General features: G+C 42.1%; 1 protein-coding gene across 1 annotated transcript in view; it reads right to left on the bottom strand.

Moving 5' to 3' along the window:
• XRRA1 (X-ray radiation resistance associated 1) overlaps window positions 1–18,513 on the bottom strand; it is an 84,240-nt gene that overhangs the window by 45,147 nt on the left and 20,580 nt on the right. The window contains exons 8-10 of the mRNA XM_068556631.1: window positions 16,159–16,292; window positions 1,837–1,965; window positions 862–1,079 (exon numbers count right to left, since the gene is read on the bottom strand). Coding sequence (XP_068412732.1) covers window positions 862–1,079; window positions 1,837–1,965; window positions 16,159–16,292 — 481 coding nt within the window. The remainder of the gene's footprint in view (window positions 1–861; window positions 1,080–1,836; window positions 1,966–16,158; window positions 16,293–18,513) is intronic.

Below are 18,513 nucleotides of genomic sequence, written 5' to 3'. Positions count from 1 at the left end.
GAGTGAACCACTGACATAGGCAACAACATGAATGAATCCCACAGATTTAACGTTGAGTGATACATGAATTTCAAATCAGGCAAAACTCATCTGTGGTGACAGAAGTCAGAACAGTGGTTATTCTTAGAGGAGATACTGACTGGGAAGGTACCACATGGGATGCTGAAAACGTTCTATATTGTAATATGGGTGATAGTTAAAAGAGTATATATATGTAAAAACTCAAGCTCTGCACAAGATTTCTGTATTTTACTCTATGTAAATTATTCCTCAATTTAAAATAAATGTTAAGGAGAAACAGTGTGGTATTGGCACAGTAATAGAGAATTAGATCAGTGGAGCAGAATATGTAATCCACAAATACACTCATGCATTAAAGGGATTTTGGTTTATAATAAAGGTAACGTTTCTTTCATTTTCTGCCTCCAAATGTTGCCATCTGGATGTGATTCTTGGGACTGTGGTAGCAACCTTGAGACCTCAATGGGAACCAGCCTAAAAGAACAAGCAAGAAGGACAAGCAAGCAGGCCAAGGATGGAGAGGAGAGGATAGAAAGAGCCTGAGCCCCTTGAGGATATCAATGCACCCCAGAATTAACCATCTCTGGAAAGCCTTACTTCTCAGTTTCTCGTTATTTGAGATAAAAAGGAAAAAATCCACTTGTAACTGGGTTGTAAAAGCATCTTCACTGACAGAACCAGTTAGGAAGTCATAGAAATAGTTCATGTAGGACCGCGATCTCCCCTGGCCCAGCAGTTGGAAAGCAGCAGCTCCCCAGGGAGCCACAGACTCTCAGAATAAACTCTTGGAAGCTTATTCACACCATGGGGCTAGCATCTGCAACAAGTGGTATCACTAACCTGTCCGGTCAACATCCTTTTTCATGGGCAGTACAGTATAATCCGGTTGGTCATCCGAGGCCTCAAATATCCACGACTTGGGCTGCAGCATGGATTGGGGCTCTTTCCTGGGACTCCCCCTGCCTCCAACCCAGTCTCCAGACCCATCTCGGAGCTGAACCTGCTGTAGGTACGGGATCCGGAAAATCTTGTTTTGGTCCAGGCTTAACTTCTTCAGTCTTCAATTAAGGAAAGTGAACATAGAATCACAGCAGTAATGATACCTCAGGGATATTTACCAAGCAACTTTAGGGAAAGAACATGGAATCAGGCTTCGACAGTTACTCCTCTTGCGTGACCTTGAGCCAGTGACTTACCCTCTCTGGGCCTCAATGTCCCTATCTCTAAAATGGGGATAGTATTTATTAACCTTTCAAGGGTCTTGTGAAGATTAAATGAGACAATATGTAAACGGTGCCACAAAGTAGTGTTCAGTAAATGGTATTTGAATCCAAAGTAAATTTTCCAGGGATCTAAAACTTAACCATTTAAATGCCAGCATTTCATTACTTTAACCAAATATAGTCAGCCCTCCATATCTGTGGGTTCTACGTTGGTTGAATCTGTGGACGCAAAACCCAGATACAGAGGGCCAACTACAGGTAGAGCTCAGAGTTTAACTTACCTTTCTGATTCTGATTCTTTTTTTTTTTTGGCTCCTCTCTTAGGGTCAGGATCCCATATCACCTCCTACCCTCCTTTCTCTTTACTGCTTCTAATCCAGTCACATGATCAGAAATATCTTTACTGATGCCTCACTTTTTTGGCTTGAGCTAAAGCTCAGAGGGGAGATGACTTACCCATGGCCACACAGCAGAGATTAAGTGATGGAGCTGGGATTTAAACCCAGGCATTTTGGCTTCCAGAGCAGCACTCAAGGTGTGAGCAAGGCTGGGGGTTATAGAGGGCCCTGCAGAGAGAGGCTTGTAGCTTTACCTCCTGAGCCCGGCCAGGCTGGCAAAGCAATCGGGGTTGGAGAGTTTGTTGTCATCCAGCATCAGGGTCTCTAGCGCCGGGAACCTCAGGATGCACCTCTTGCTGGTCAGCGATGTTACATACGCCTCCCTGTGGGTGCAAAGACCTTGGGTAATGAACAAGGGCAGGGGACAAGCGCTACCATTCCCAGGAAGAAATGGAGGATAGGAAATCAATCAAGAGGCCTAACCAGCTTGGGAACTTCTCTAGTGCCCAAGAGTGGTCTCCGCAGTGAGGGACCAAAAGGTGTAATTCCCTCTTCAACTGACCCCCTTCCCCAAACCCCACTCACACATACAATCTTTTGTATGGAGAAAGGCTGCACATATTCACTGATGGACTCAGTGAGACCAGTTTGCAGCAGGATGGAGGGGCACTAGTAATGTTCACGGAAAACACCAGGGTGGCAGAGTTAGGGGAAGCATTCTGTAGGAACAACACTACACAATTTTGGGTCAGGGCGGACTCCCAAGTATGCTGTGTCACCCCAAGAAGTGGTAACCATGGAAGTACCAGGAGACAATGCCCTTGGCAGAGATTAAGTGGGGTAAGGTAGGATGGATGAAGGGCACCATCCCTAGCCGCAGTGAGGCTCTCCTCTAAAGTGACTTTGTAAAGTGCACACATCAGTATGGAATTGGGAAGTCTTTTCTTAAATTCAAACTCTCTGAGGATTCCCAGAAACACTTGAGAGTGGGATTTAACAGGCTGAAGTCCTGAATCACACAGGTGGGGCAGGAAGTGGTGGCATCATTGATGGTGGTACTACCATCAATGATGTGACCTCATTTGTGTCCCCAGGTGGATGAGGCCTTACTTTTAAGCACACGAAAGGCAGATGACTCACATCGTGTTTTCATTCCTCCCTCCAACTCCATCCTCTGTATACACGAAAACAAACACATAGGGATATCCAGTCACAAAACACACACACACATATGTAAATCACAGACGTGCCTACAATAAGAGGACAGGAAAGCAGCCTTTCTTCCGAGCCTACTGCATTCCTGGAATTGTTAGCTGTTTTATACATGTCATCTTAGAATAGCACTGAGAAGGACTGGTGTTATCCATCTCCTGTTCAGATGAAGAAATTCAAACTCAGCGTCACTTGCCCAAAATCTCACAGCCAGAAAGTGGTAGAGCTCAAACTAGACTCCAAACCCCAGGCCCTTTCCACTGCAGCACCCGCCTCTCACATCACATCTTCAAGCTCTCTGTGGATTAAAGGGTGGGGAAGTGGAAGGGTAGCTGTTGGCTGGGCTGGAGAGAACTTGACAAAGGTAGGCAGTGAGTTCAAAAGTCCAAAAGGATTGTAAGAGTACACCTAAAGGCAGGAATATTTCAAAGATGAATTTAGAGACAGCATATATCCAGCCGTGTAGTCATTCATTCATTCATTCATTCACACTCATGAATTTCTTCAACACGTATTTGTGGAGCCAGGGACTGGGAATACAAAGAGAAAAAGAACACATCTCCCTCTCAAGGTGCTTATTAGAGTCTCGTGGAGGAGATGGCTGCACAGCACACAGTGAGACAAATGCTCCGGCAGAGGCAGGCATGACGCGTGATGGGAGTCACCCACCCCGGTGGGGAGGACCCAGGGAAGGCAGTGTTTAAGCGAAACCATGAAGAATGGAGAGGGAGGGAATTCCCTGGCAGCCCAGCGGTTAAGGGTTAAGACTCCATGCTCTCACTGCTGAGGGCCCGGGTTTGATCTCTGGCTGGGAAACTAAAATCCCTTAAGCTGCATGGTGTGGCCAAAAAAAAAAAAAAGAATGGAGAGGGAATTTGCCATGTTCTTAAGAACTGCGAGAGAGGGAGAGGAACAGGAGAAAAATCATTGCTTTGTGGCTGGAGCTGTAATATTTTTAGGAGCTCTGGCCGGTCATGTGTGGCCCATCACGGGGCCCAGAGAGAGACAGGTGCTCACCCGTAAAGACAAATGGAGCAAGTCACAGGGACGAGCATATGTGAAAGCTGAGAGACAGAACTTCTGGGCTGTTCCACAATGCTCAGGACCTACATTCAGTACGTCCCTAAGGCATGGCTGTTAGATGCCCCGTTGTTCTTATAGTAAATTCCTCCTTTTCTGTTATTCTAATATTGATGGCTTTCTGTAGATTATAACCATGATAGTTCTGACTAAAAAAAAGCACAGGTCAGATATGGTTTCCAAAAGAGCCCTGGCAAGGTGTGGGGGAAGAGGCTTGAAGTCCAAAGACCAGAGGAACTCAACAGAGAAGGAAAGAAGCCTTTAGTTCATGGTACTTTTCAGGGTCATGGATGACTCTTTGCCTCTTCCTGAAAGGACCAACTTTCATACACTGACGTTTTAATCTACCTGAAAGCAATTACAGGACGGTGCCCAGAAGCTCTGTTGATTTATAAATAACTGGCCAATCTTTATTTTGCTCCAGTGGAATATGAAACAGCTAAGAAATAAGCCTTCAAAAAATTCCTCTTAAGCCCCATAACAAAACTTTTTAAAAGTTCAACTCTAATTATAACATAGAGAAGTTTCATTCTGTCTCTAAAATAGATGTCTTAAAATAGGGGGGCCATCAATAGGTAGATGAGGAAGACAAGATGCAAAGCTTCACAGGAAAGCATCAGACTTCCCCAGTGAGCCCTTCCCGTGGCAGTTTTGGGAGAAGAGCTTTTTGAAGTGGCAGGAGTCTGTCAGTAATGGAGAAACCGAGGTTTCCAGCTGTTTAGAGTAGTGCTATTTTTATTATACCTTCTCTTGGCAAAAGGAATTGATACGATTTAAAATCTGATGGTTTTAATGGAATTTTTCAGCAGGTAGAAGTATGCCCCAGTGGTTGGATTCCCATTCAGGAATGGGAACTCGTGCCCCATATTAGAAAAAGCATGGGAGTGGGGATCAGGAGCCCTGGGCTCTGGTTCTGGGGGTGCTGCTGCTTTGCTTGCTGTGTGATTTCTAGTTGGTGCCAAGCATCTCTGGGCCCAGTCAGTTCCTCCCTCTATCTATATGATGGAAGAGGATTTCTTTTACTTTACATTGTAAGACTTTGTATTAGGCTAAAATTATTGTTCAACAGACTAGACCAAGGACTATAGCAAACAAGACAAAATTTAGCAAACACTGATGTTTGTTCAAATTCAGTTCAGCTTCTGTGATAAGATACAGAAAACCCACCACGCAAACACAGGATGAGGGAGACATGGCTTAACAGCTTGTTTGTGTAAGAAAGGACTTATGATGCGGCTGCTAAAAGCTAGTGCTCTTTCAAGTGGCATTATTAGGCATATAGTGATGAGAAAAAAGGAGGTCACAATGCCCCTCTGCTCTGTGCTGGTCAAGCCTAAGAGCCAACTCTTGAGGTCCAAGGGGGAAAGGGAATAGGCCTAATGGGAGAGGCAAAGTATCAGCTGTCAGTCAAAACAAGTAAGAGAGCAGTCTAAAGATGGAGTAGGTCAAATATGATTCCCCTAACTCACCCAGACAGACTGTGATCTACCCGGAAATGGAGATATAAATAGTTCAGAATAGATGAGGTATGTTGTGAAATGGAAAAAAGGAAGGAGAACAGAGGATGGAGAAATAGGCAGAGTCAAGTCCTGAAAAGCCTTGTAATCAATGTTAATGGAGTTTAGAATGTTGGGAAGCTGCGGAAGGACTTTAAGCAGGGCGGTGATAGAATCAGATGTGCATTTTAGAAACATCACTCTGGCTGATGGTGAGGAGGATGGACTGGGAGGTGAGAAACTGGAGACTGAAACCAAACAGGAGGATAACAGAAAAGGGCAAGTTTAAGAAAAATTTAGGAAGTACAATGCACAGAATCCGGCGACTGAATGGATGTGCAAGGTGAGGAAGGAAAGAATTCAGGCTGCTGACCGTGTTTCTAGCCTGCACAACTGCACAGCAGATGAAGAGCAGTGCCCACCACTGAGGACAGGGACGCAGGAGGAGGAGATGTTGGCATGGGCATGTGTCTGATGAGTTTGGTATGATAAGCAGGATACATGGGCGTACAGCTCAGAAGACAGAAGTGAAGTAGAGAAATAACTAAGACTTGGGAAGGGATGAGACCGCTAAGAAAGACTGTAAAGATTAAGAAAAACAGTGGGTTGAGAGTGGACAATGGGGGACCACCAAGATTTAAGAGATTGGCAGAAAAGGGGAATCCATAGAGCACACTGAGTGTGGACAGATGTGCAGGGAGGAAATGACCATAGCAGTTGTCTGGAGTCTCATCGTTTTCAAAGCATAATTATCTCAGTTGTAAGCAGGAGTACATTTATTCTCCTGATGTAAGCAGGAGTAAGCAGGAGTACATTTATTCTCCTTTTCTTATATGTAAAGAACTAGGAAGTGCAGAGTGGTGGAGACTTGCCTTACTTTATGTAATAAGACTTTCCACTTGAAAACAACTAGAATGATGAATAAAGTATAAAAAGAAAAAAGACCCATCATTTAGAGCTACCATATGATCCAGTAATCCTGCTCCTGGGCATATATCCAGAGAAAAACCATACTTTGGAAAGATACATGCACCCCAATGTTCATTGCAGCACTATTTATAACAGCCAGGACATGGAAGCAACCTAAATATCCATCGACAGATGAATGGATAAAGAAGATGTGGTACATATATACAATGGAATATTACTCAGCCATATAAAAGAACGAAATAATGCCATTTGCAGCAACATGGATGGACCTAGAGGTTACCATACTGAGTGAAGTACATCAGAGAAAGACAAATATCATATGATATCACTTATATGTGGAATCTAAAAAAAGAGTACAAATAAACTTATTTACAAAACAGAAACAGAGTCACAGATGGAGAAAACAAACTTATGGTTTCCAAGGGGGAAAGGAGGGGGGAGGGATAAATTGGGAGATTGGGCTTGACATATACACACTACTATATGTAAAATAGATAACTAATAAGGCCCTACTACTGTATAGCACAGGGAACTCTACTCAATACTCTGTAATGACCTATATGGGAAAAGAATCTAAAAAAGAGTGGATACGTGTATACGTATAACTGATTCACTTTGCTGTACACCTGAAACTAACACAACATTGTAAATCAACTATACTCCAATAAAAATTTTAAAAATAAATAAATAAAACCATGTAAGAGATGCAAAGACAGTAAGGAAGTAGTGTGCCACAATCTAAAACTCCAGAGACAGAAACTGAGCACAAGAAGCCACTTTTGCCTTAAGGATATTTGCTATCTTATACAAAGAGAAGGCAGGCATGTAATTGGAGAACCCCCCACGTGAATCTGGGATCCTAAAGAGAGGTACCCTCAGGACAGAGTGAACCAGAACTAAACCCATTCCCCTCATCCCACAACCAGTGGAAAACTACCTTGGAGTGAACAGAGAAGGGGAGGGGCGAGGGCAGGCTGGTCCTCTTGAAAACTCTAGCCCAAATTTGGATTGTCAGAGTGGTTCATAAAATATCCAACTAGTTAAGTTTAGTTTAAAATGGTTCCATACCAGGCACCTAGGCACCTGGCCAAAATACATGGAAAGGCTTTGGGTCCTGCAGACTAAATAATGTGAGGCAACTCTCCCCTAAGTATAAACTATAAAATCCAGACAAAATATATACATTAAAAATAATCTTCTTTAAGACATCTGGGAACTAACAAGCTGTGAAAAGTTGGGGGACCAAGATTTAGAAGAAGGAGGAAACCCAAAGGGATTCATGTACCATTTGGGGCCACTTTTCCCCTACGGCTCCCCGCTAACTACGGAAGTGGGTGAGAGGCTAAGAAGCTGAGCAGAGATTCTGACAACCTTGTTAGCCCAGGAGGCCAAAAATTGGAGTCCAGGGTGCGCTACAGAAAGGGAGCCCTAATCAACTGCCCCTGTTTTAAGTTAGGGCAGTGGAGGCCTAAATCCTAGGAGGAAGTGTGAACTAGAAACAGTGTGTTCCTTGCAGGGATTGAAGACTAGCTTCAAACAACTTCAATTTCTGTAAATGAATTAAGATGATTTGGAATTACTGGTGATCTATATAACCAAAAACTCTAGATCTGGTGAGAAAAAAAAAGTGATTTGAGTTGCCCGAAGGGAGAGTCATGGTCTCTCATTCAGTTCCTGACTATTTACATTTAAATTAAAACTAATTAAACTTAATAAAATGAAATATTCAGCTCCTCAGTCACACTAACCACATTTCAAGTGCTCAATATGACTAGTGGCTACCATACTGGACAATGCAGATATAGAACATTTCCAACATTACAGAAAGTTCTAATGAACACTGCTTTCAAGGATTACTAGTTACTAGAAAATATCTGCAAATTGGTGTTAATGTCTGGGGATATGAAAGGCATGGGTGGCCCACCATGCAAAGTGGGGGATTGTGAAGATCTGATGGGAGAATGGAAATTTAGCCTGTGAATGGACCCAGTGAAGTCACAAACCTACTGTGTGGTTATATCCCCAGTTCCTGAATGTATAAATAGACATACTGAGCAACTGACAGAATAACCACACTCTTCTTACTGACCAACAAAGCGAGGGCTATTATAATAGGAGGGGCCAAATTGAAGCCCTAGGAATTTTGCTTCCAAAACAGTAAACCAAAAATAATTCCACAACCCCGAGGTAATTGCAGAGATTACTGCAAACACTAAAGACTGGAAAGGTAGAAGGATAATGAGTCCTATGACATCCCTGTTTAACTTATTTGGCTTGTGCAGAAGACGGGTCTTGAGTAATTACTGTAGATTACTATCAACTCAATCAAGTGGTGATTCCAATTTCAGCTGCTGTTCCATATGTAGACTCTTCTTACTGTAGCACATCCCCTAGCACTTGTGATACAGCTAAGGACGTGCCAGATGTTTCTTTCTCTTTATCAATGAACAAGAACTACCAGAAGCCGTATGCTTTCGCCTGACAGGGACAGCAGTATACCTTTGTCCTCTTCTCTGGGGGCTACATCAACTCTTTAGCCCTATTATAATCTATTGCACAGGGATCTTGATTATTTTGGTATTCCACAGAACACCATGTTGATTGGAGCTGATGGGCAGGAAATTCAAATACCTCAGATGCCTCAGTATGGAGTGTACCACAGGATGCAGGTAAACCTTGTAAAAATTCAAGGAACTGACACCCTGATTAATTTTCTTGATGTCCAGGTATCTGAAGCATGTTGGAATATACCTCCAATGTGAAAGACACCTTTCACCACCTGCTACTAAGAAAAAGGCACAAAGCTTTGTTGGCCTTTTTTGATTTGGGCAGCTACGCATAAAACATTTGTGCTATTCTGATCCATTTACTGAGGCTGCCAGTTTTGTGTGGGATCCAGAGAAAGGCAAGGCTCTGCAACAAGTCCAACTGCCATGCAAGCTGCTCTTTGGGCATTATGTCTTTGGCCAAGGGCATTGGGTGTTATTACTCGGTAGGTCCAGTTGTGCTCTAAATGTCTAAGGCTGCATAGATAGGGTTACCACACACCCTGGTTTTCAAGGACAGTCTGAGTTTTCACCTGTTATCCCAAAATAATTAATAGTGGTACTTTTCCCTCTCAACTATGTCTTGGTTTGGGTGATAAATTAATGGTTGCTCATTCGATGACTAGAACCTTTTAAAGGCACCAATTACAGAAACACTTTTGAGCAAAGTTATGCTCTATTCTGCAGACAACTATTTTCCTTATGAAAAAGTTTCTGGCTTACTACTGCATGTTGGTAGAGACTGAACACCTGACCATGGGACACCAAGGTGACCATGCCTCCTGAGCTGTTCAAAATGAACTGAATGTGCAGAACTCCCTCATCAAATGAACGCGACATTGGAGATCAGGCTCAAGCAAATCTGGAAAAGTTGCATGAACTAATGTTGCTTAGATTCCTGTGATACCTACTCCTGCTGTACTGTTACTTCTCCATCAACCCATAACAAACGTCCTATGACCATTGGGTGTAGGAGAAAAATCTGCAGCTAGGTTTACAAATGATTTTGCATGATATGCTGATACTAACCAAAACCAGACTGTTGCAGGATTATAAGTCCATACAAAGGTGGCTCTGAAAGACAGGGGAGGGGAAATCCTCCCAATATGTAAAACCTAGAACAACATATCTGATTGCTCATTTTCCTTGGTTGGCGAGATAGCCAGAAGTACAGGTCTATGCTGATTCATGGGCAGTGGTTTAGCTGAAGAGTCAAAGTTTGGAAAAAATAATGTAAAACTGCTGACAGGGAGGTCTGAGGGGAAATCATGTGAACAGACCTCTCAGGATGAACGGGATGTGTAAGGACTATTTCTATCCCATGTGAATGCTCCCAAAGACTTCCACTGCAGAGGAGACTCTCAGTGATCAGGTGGATGAGATGACCCATTCCATGAATGTCAGCTGGATACCCTGGTGCTTGCAAAATGGCCTTGGCAGCAGGGAAGGAGGCTACACACTGCCCCTCAACAAAGCATATCTGCCTACCACCCCTGCCGAGCACCTGCAGAGGCCAATGCTGAAACCCTAACATGGCACCATTTCTGGGAGGATTAGCCAGTCACCCAGTAGCAGGATGACTACAGTGCACACCTGCCTTCATAAAAGGAGCAGTGATTTTTCTCTTACTGAAATAAATATGTATTTGAGATATGGATTTTCCATCCCTGACCACAATATTCTGCAAGCATCACAATCTGTGGACTTCGAGAATGTCTTATTCATTATTCTGGTAGCGCACATAACATTGCTTCTAACCATGGAACACATTTCATGGCAAAGAAGTACAACAATGGGCTCACAGACATGGAGTTTAATTTTTTACCATGTACTCCATCACGCAGAAGTAGCTGACCTAATAGAATGGCAAGATAGTCTTTTGACAACTTATTTATTGCACTACCTAGCAGACTACCCACTGTGAGGTTGGGGTGCGGACTTACAGAATGGAGTGTCACACAAACTAGCAACCAAGACTGATGCTGTTTTTCTCACAACCAGAGCATAAGGGCCTAGGAATGAATGAATGAAAATGAAAGCAGCTCCTCTTATAATTATACACAACAATCCACTTGCAGCTTGTAATTCCTGCAGCTTTGAGCTCTTGAGTTAGAGGTCTTAGTTTCCTAGGGAGGAACACTTTTACAGGGGACACAAGAATAGTTCCACTTAACGGGAAGTTAAGTTTACTAGTGGCCACTTAGGCTCCTCATTCCACTGAATCAACAGGCAGGAAAACAGGGGTTTATTATATTGGCTACGTGACTGATATTACCAACAATAGGTATGACTGCTGCTATACCTTGAGGGCAAAAAGGAATATGTTTGGAATCCAGGGAATTATCTGGTGTTCTTCTTTTTTTTTTAATCATCTTTAATATCTTTCATCAGTGTCTTATAGTTGTCTGCATACAGGTCTTTTGTCTCCCTAGGTAGGTTTATTCCTAGGTATTTTATTCTTTTTGTTGCAATGGTAAATGGCAGTGTTTCCTTAATTTCTCTTTCAGATTTTTCATCATTCGTGTATAGGAATGCCAGAGATTTCTGTGCATTAATTTTGTATCCTGCAACTTTACCAAATTCATTGATTAGCTCTAGTAGTTTTCTGGTGGCATCTTTAGGATTCTCTATGTATAGTATCATGTCATCTGCAAATAGTGACAGTTTTACTTCTTCTTTTCCAATTTGTATTCCTTTTATTTCTTTTTCTTCTCTGATTGCCATGGCTAGGACTTCCAAAACTATGTTGAATAATAGTGGTGAGACTGGACATCCGTGTCTTGTTCCTGATCTTAGAGGAAATGCTTTCAGCTTTTCACCATTGAGAATGATGTTTGCTGTGGGTTTGTCATATATGGCCTTTATTATGTTGAGGTAGGTTCTCTCTATGCCCACTTTCTGGAGAGTTTTTATCGTAAATCGGTGTTGAATTTTATCAAAAGCTTTTTCTGCATCTATTGAGATGATCATATGGTTTTTATTCTTCAATTTCTTAATATGGTGCATCACATTGATTGATTTGCGTATATTGAAGAATCCTTGCATCCCTGGGATAAATCCCACTTGATCATGGTGTATGATCCTTTTAATGTGTTGTTGAATTCTGTTTGCTAGTATTTTGTTGAGCATTTTTGCATCTATATTCATCAGGGATATTGGTCTGTAATTTTCTTTCTTTGTAGTATCTTTGTCTGGTTTTGGTATCAGGGTGATCGTGGCCTCACAGAATGAGTTTGGGAGTGTTCCTTCCTCTGCAATTTCTTGGAAGAGTTTGAGAAAGATGGGTGTTAGCTCTTCTCTAAATGTTTGATAGAATTCACCTGTGAAGCCATCTGGTCCTGGACTTTTGTTTGTTGGAAGATTTTTAATCACAGTTTCAATTTCATTACTTGTGACTGGTCTGTTCATATTTTCTACTTCTTCCTGGTTCAGTCTTGGAAGGTTATACCTTTCTAAGAATTTGTCCATTTCTTCCAGGTTGTCCATTTTATTGGCATAGAGTTGCTTGTAGTAGTCTCTTAGAATGCTTTGTATTTCTGCAGTGTCTGTTGTAACTTCTCCTCTTTCATATCTAATTTTATTGATTTGAGTCCTCTCCCTCTTTTTCTTGATGAGTCTGGCTAATGGTTTATCAATTTTGTTTATCTTCTCAAAGAACCAGCTTTCAGTTTTATTGATCTTTGCTATTGTTTTCTTTGTTTCTATTTCATTTATTTCTGCTTTGATCTTTATGATTTCTTTCCTTCTGCTAACTTTGGGTTTTGTTTGTTCTTCTTTCTCTAGTTCCTTTAGGTGTAAGGTTAGATTGTTTATTTGAGATTTTTCTTGTTTCTTGAGGTAGGCTTGTATAGCTATAAACTTCCCTCTTAGAACTGCTTTTGCCGCATCCCATAGGTTTTGGATCGTCGTGTTTTCATTGTCATTTGTCTCTAGGTATTTTTTGATTTACTCTTTGATTTCTTCAGTGATCTCTGGTTATTTAGTAACGTATTGTTTAGCCTCCATGTGTTTGTGTTTTTTATGTTTTTTTCCCTGTAATTCATTTCTAATCTCATATTGTTGTGGTCAGAAAAGATGCTTGATATGATGTCAATTTTCTTAAATTTACTGAGGCTTGATTTGTGACCCAAGATGTGATCTATCCTGGAGAATGTTCCATGAGCACTTGAGAAGAAAGTGTAATCTGCTGTTTTTGGATGAAATGTCCAGAAATATCAATTAAATCTATCTGGTCTATTGTGTCATTTAAAGCTTGTTTCCTTATTTATTTTCATTTTGGATGATCTGTCCAGTGGTGTAAGTGAGGTGTTAAAGTCCCCCACTATTATTGTGTTACTGTCGATTTCCTTTTATAGCTGTTAGCAGTTGCCGTACGTATTGAGGTGCTCCTATGTAGGGTGCATATATATTTATAATTGTTATATCTTCTTCTTGGATTGATCCCTTCACCATAATATAGTGTCCTTCCTTGTCTCTTGTAACAGTCTTTATTTTAAAGTCTATTTTATCTGATATGAGTATTGCTACTCCAGCTTTCTTTTGATTTCCGTTTGCATGGAATATCTTTTTCCATCCCCTCACTTTCAGTCTGTATGTGGCCCTACGTCTGAAGTGGGTCTCTTTTAGACAGCATATATATGGGTCTTGTTTTTGTATCCATTCAGCAAGCCTGTGTCTTTTGGTTGGAGCATTTAATCCATTCACGTTTAAGGTAATTATCGATATGTATGTTCCTATGACCATTTTCTTAATTGTTTTGGGTTTGTTTTTGTAGGTCCTTTTCTTCTCTTGTGTTTCCCACTTAGAGAAGTTCCTTTAGCATTTGTTGTAGAGCTGGTTTGGTGGTGCTGAATTCTCTTAGCTTTTGCTTGTCTGTAAAGCTTTTGATTTCTCCATCGAATCTGAATGAGATCCTTGCCGGGTAGAGTAATCTTGATTGTAGGTTCTGGCCTTTCATCACTTTAAGTATATCATGCCACTCCCTTCTGGCTTGTAGAGTTTCTGCTGAGAAATCAGCTGTTAACCTTATGGGAGTTCCCTTGTATGTTATTTGTCGTTTTTCCCTTGCTGCTTTCAATAATTTTTCTTTGTCTTTAATTTTTGCCAGTTTGATTACTATGTGTCTAGGTGTGTTTCTCCTTGGGTTTATCCTCTATGGGACTCGCTGCACTTCCTGGATTTGGGTGGCTATTTCCTTTCCCATGTTAGGGAAGTTTCCGACTATAATCTCCTGAAATATTTTCTCTGGTCCTTTCTCTCTCTCTTCTCCTTCTGAGATTCCTATAATGTGAATGTTGTTGCATTTAATGTTGTCCCAGAGGTCTCTTAGGCTGTCTTCATTTCTTTTCATTCTTTTTTCTTTATTCTGTTCTGCAGCAGTGAATTCCACCATTCTGTCTTCCAGGTCACTTATCTGTTCTTCTGTCTCAGTTATTCTGCTATTGATTCCTTCTAGTGTAGTTTTCATTTCACTTATTGTATTGTTCATCTCTGTTTGTTTGTTCTTTAATACTTCTAGGTCTTTTTTAAACATTTCTTACATCTTCTCGATCTTCGCCTCCATTCTTTTTCCGAGGTCCTGGATCATCTTCACTATCATTATTCTGAATTCTTTTTCTGGAAGGTTGCCTATCTCCACTTCATTTAGTTGTTTTTCTGGGGTTTTATCTTGTTCCTTCATCTGGTACATAGCCCTCTGCCTTTTCATCTTGTCTATCTTTCTGTGAATGTGGTTTTTGTTCCACAGGCTGCAGGATTGTAGTTCTTCTTGCTTCTCTGGTGTTCTTCTTAAAAGGCTCATAACCATCAGTCAAAGTTGATGGAATTTTTGCAAGATGAACAGAGTTTTGGAGCAGGATGATGGTGGTGGTTGCACAACAATGTGAATGTACTTAATGTCACTGAACTGTACACTTAAAAATGGTTAATATGGGAAGGCTTCTCATAGGGAAAAGAGGACAGTCTGAGATAGCCCTCGGAATATGTACAGAATCTACATAAGAAGAGAATGTAATGGTCGTAAGCAGGGTCTCTGGAGTCAGACGGACTTGGTTCAAATTCTGGCTCTGCCACTTATTAGCTTTGTAACTCTGGTTGAGTTATGTAACCTATCTGTGCCTCAATTTCCTCATCTATAAAATGGGGATAATAATAGGGCACTTATCTCATAGAGTTGTGAGGATTAAATGAGTTAGTATATGTTTAGTGTGACAGAAGAGTGTCTGACACATAGTAAGCATTACACACATATCGTTATTATTTTTTTTATACTAATTTTTAGTGTAGTTACAATATTGTATTAATTTCAGGTGTACAACACAGTGATTTGATATTTTTATAAATTATACTCCACATAAAGTTATTATACAATATTGGCTATTTTCTCTGTGCTGTACATTATATACTTATATCTTATTTGTTTTTGTTTTTGTTTACATCTTTACTGGAGTATAATTGCTTTACAATGTTGTGTTAGTTTCTGCTGTATAACAAAGTGAATCAGCTATGCAAATACATACATCCCCATATCTCTTCCCTCTTGCGTCTCCCTCTCACCCTCCCTACCCCACCCCTCTAGGTGGACACAAAGCACTGAGCTGATCTCCCTGTGCTATGTGGCTGCTTCCCACTAGCTATCTATTTTATATTTGGTATTTTATATTTTGTTATACATGTCCATGCCACTCTCTCTCTTCATCCCAGCTTACCCTTCCCCCTCCCTGTGTCCTCAAGTCCATTCTCTACGTCTGTGTCTTTATTCTTGTCCTGCCCCTAGGTTCTTCAGAACCATTTTTTTTTTTTTTTAGATTCCATACATATGTGTTAGCATACAGTATTTGTTTTTCTCTTTCTGACTTACTTCACTCTGTATGACAGACTCATCGCTATTATTAAGCGAGGAAGGACTAGTACATTCTGGCCAAAAGGCATGGCTCAGCAAATGTGCAGAATGGGAATATGCAAAGCTTATTTAGAGGGTTCCTGAAGGGGAATAGTCTGGCAAGAGCAATAGCCACAACTTACCAGTGACAAATCAGAGGGAGGGAAAGCGACTCTCCAGACACCGGCATCTCTCCTAATAGCACAGAGGAGTGTGGGACACCCAGCTGAGGCCTCCCGAACCTCTGGGGCTCTGTTCCCACCAGTGCCTTTTCTGGGAGCTTCAGTAGGTGGCATTCTACCTGCTTTGAGCACTCACAGCCTGTCCTTACAGACCTTTTGAGCTGCTTTGGACTATCTCTTTGGACACATGTACCCAGACAAAGGCTCAGGAGGGAAACACATGGGACAGACTCTGGGATGTAGAACTTACTGCTCTGCGACAGCCAAATTGGGTGGCAGGGAGGTGAGCCCATTGCCTGTGAGGAGCAGGACACGGAGGTGTGGCAGAATCCCCAGATCACAGATGGCCTCCGCAGTCAGGCTGTTGAAGGAAAGGTCCAGGAACTATGGCGCAAAGATATAAGATGGGGAAACAGAAGCACTACTCGTGACAATGATGCTCATACAGGAGGTGGGAGCTGGCTACTTTTTTTTTTTTTTTTAACCTTCCAGGAGGGCCCATCGCCCACAGGCTAAAACCCTCCTGACTCTCAGGATGAACTTTCAAGGTCTACTAGAGTCATTCTACTATGTCCAACCTATTTGCCAGCCTCAGCCCCCACACTGCAAGCCTTTGTTTACCCCGTGGTACTGGCCAAAGTGACCGCTCCCCATTCCTTGCCGCACCCCACCTAGAGATCTTTGCTTGAGCTTTTCACTCAGGAATGCCCTTTCTCCATGTATCTGAATCCAAGCCCTAAAAGGCCAGCTCAAAAGCTGCCTCCTTATAAAACCTTTCTTAATTCCCCAGCCAGATGGAATCTCTCCCTCCTCTGACTTTGGGTGCTTTATCTAGACTGTTCTGAGGTTATTTCTCACAGTCAGCCAGGTAACTGTGATAACTGGATATAAGCCTGAGGAATAGGGTACTGGTACATGGATGTGCTAAGCAGGTCCTGGCACACAGTGGTGGACTAGGCTATAAACTCTCTGAGGTGAAGCACCTTGTCACTGTATCGATGTATCCTTATAATCTAGCGTAGCACCTGGCACATAGTAGGTGCACATTAAAAAACCGGCTGAAATGAACTGGCTTATGAGGACAATGACCCAAACTGACACCTCATCATAAAGCACCTTCTAACTAGCCACCTAGATTCATGAGATAGTTGACTTGAGTTAGGAGACCAGTCAGGAAACTGAGTTTCTCTCTGCAAAGACAAAGGCAATTGTGATAAATTATATCACCCCAGTCTCTGGTCTCCCTCTTCTAGAAGAGCCTCTCTGGACACTCACTCTAGCTCTTATGTACAAGTCTGCTCCCTTCCCTCTCCCTCTGTAATAGGGAAGAAACTTTGTACTCTATTACAAGTTAATCACTAAAGGGATGTTGCCTATAAGCTTAAATTATACGTAATGGCCCATCTCTGGGAACCCTGTCTCCCAGGTAATGAGCATTAAGCTAAAATACCTTTATCTCACGGAAAACATCCTGACCAGGCCCACCTGTGAATGACTGCAGGAAGGAAGAAATTAACACATCCCCTCCGGAGGCTGACCAGAACCAGGAAATGTTAGACTTTACTCCCTCCTTTTTTAGTATAAAAGAAGCCTGAATTCTAACTCAGGTAAGATGGTTCTTTGGGACACTAGTCCACCATCTTCTTGGTCTGCTGGCTTTCCAAATAAAGTCGCTATTCCTTGCCCCAACACCTCATCTCTCAATTTACTGGCCTGCTGTGTGGCAAGCAGTACTCGGTAATACCTCCACCAACACACACCCATAGACGCCTACTGAATGGGGCCAGTTTCCGCATCTTATCCCACTGGTGCAGGGACAAGGTTTCTGGTCCGCCACTTCAGTGAAACACAGTCAGTCACACATACACAAATGACTGCAGGTCATTGCTGGAGGAGGACTGGGTTTGGTACTCCACTGTACTTAATTGACAGGCTCTGTAGACCTGGGTTTAAATCCTGGCTAATTGTGTGATCTTGGGCAAATTATCAATACTTAACCGAGCTTCCTTATCTATAAAGTAGAAATAATAATGGATTTTTATGAGGAATTATGTAGGTAAAGCCTTTAGCATGAAGCCTAGTGCACAGTAAATGCTTAATGTTGGCTGTCATGGTCATCACAATCCCTTCATTCAAGGCCCCTATACTGAAGGCTTACTTTGAACCAGTCCCTGCCGTGTGTGAGCTCACAGCCTAGTTGGGCAGCTAGATACATATATGTGTCTGTTAAGTAGCAATGCTGCTGGGATAGATGTTTGAGCTCTACCAGGGGGTCCAGACGGGCTTCACAGAGCAGGTGATGCTTAAGCTGTCCTCAGAGACTAGTCGGTATTCACCAAATTGTTAAGGGCAAAAAGACATACAGCACAGCAAGTGGCATGTATAGAAGCCAGGAGGCAGCCTTGCTTATTCTGAGAACTGCAAATGGTTTGGGTATGACTAGTGTCCATGGTATACAGAGAGCTTGATAGGACTGCACAGGCCATGAAAGATGCCCAGCACCAAAGGAATGCCGAGTTCGTGCTGCCATCAGTAAATTCCAAGTTTTGAGAGTTCACACAAACGGGTGATCCCACTTGGCAGGGGCAGAGAGAGAAGCCTTCAA

Source organism: Eschrichtius robustus, chromosome 11 (assembly GCF_028021215.1).
Source record: "Eschrichtius robustus isolate mEscRob2 chromosome 11, mEscRob2.pri, whole genome shotgun sequence".
Classification (NCBI taxonomy): Eukaryota; Metazoa; Chordata; class Mammalia; order Artiodactyla; family Eschrichtiidae; genus Eschrichtius; species Eschrichtius robustus.
This window is presented reverse-complemented; position numbering and strand designations above follow the sequence as displayed.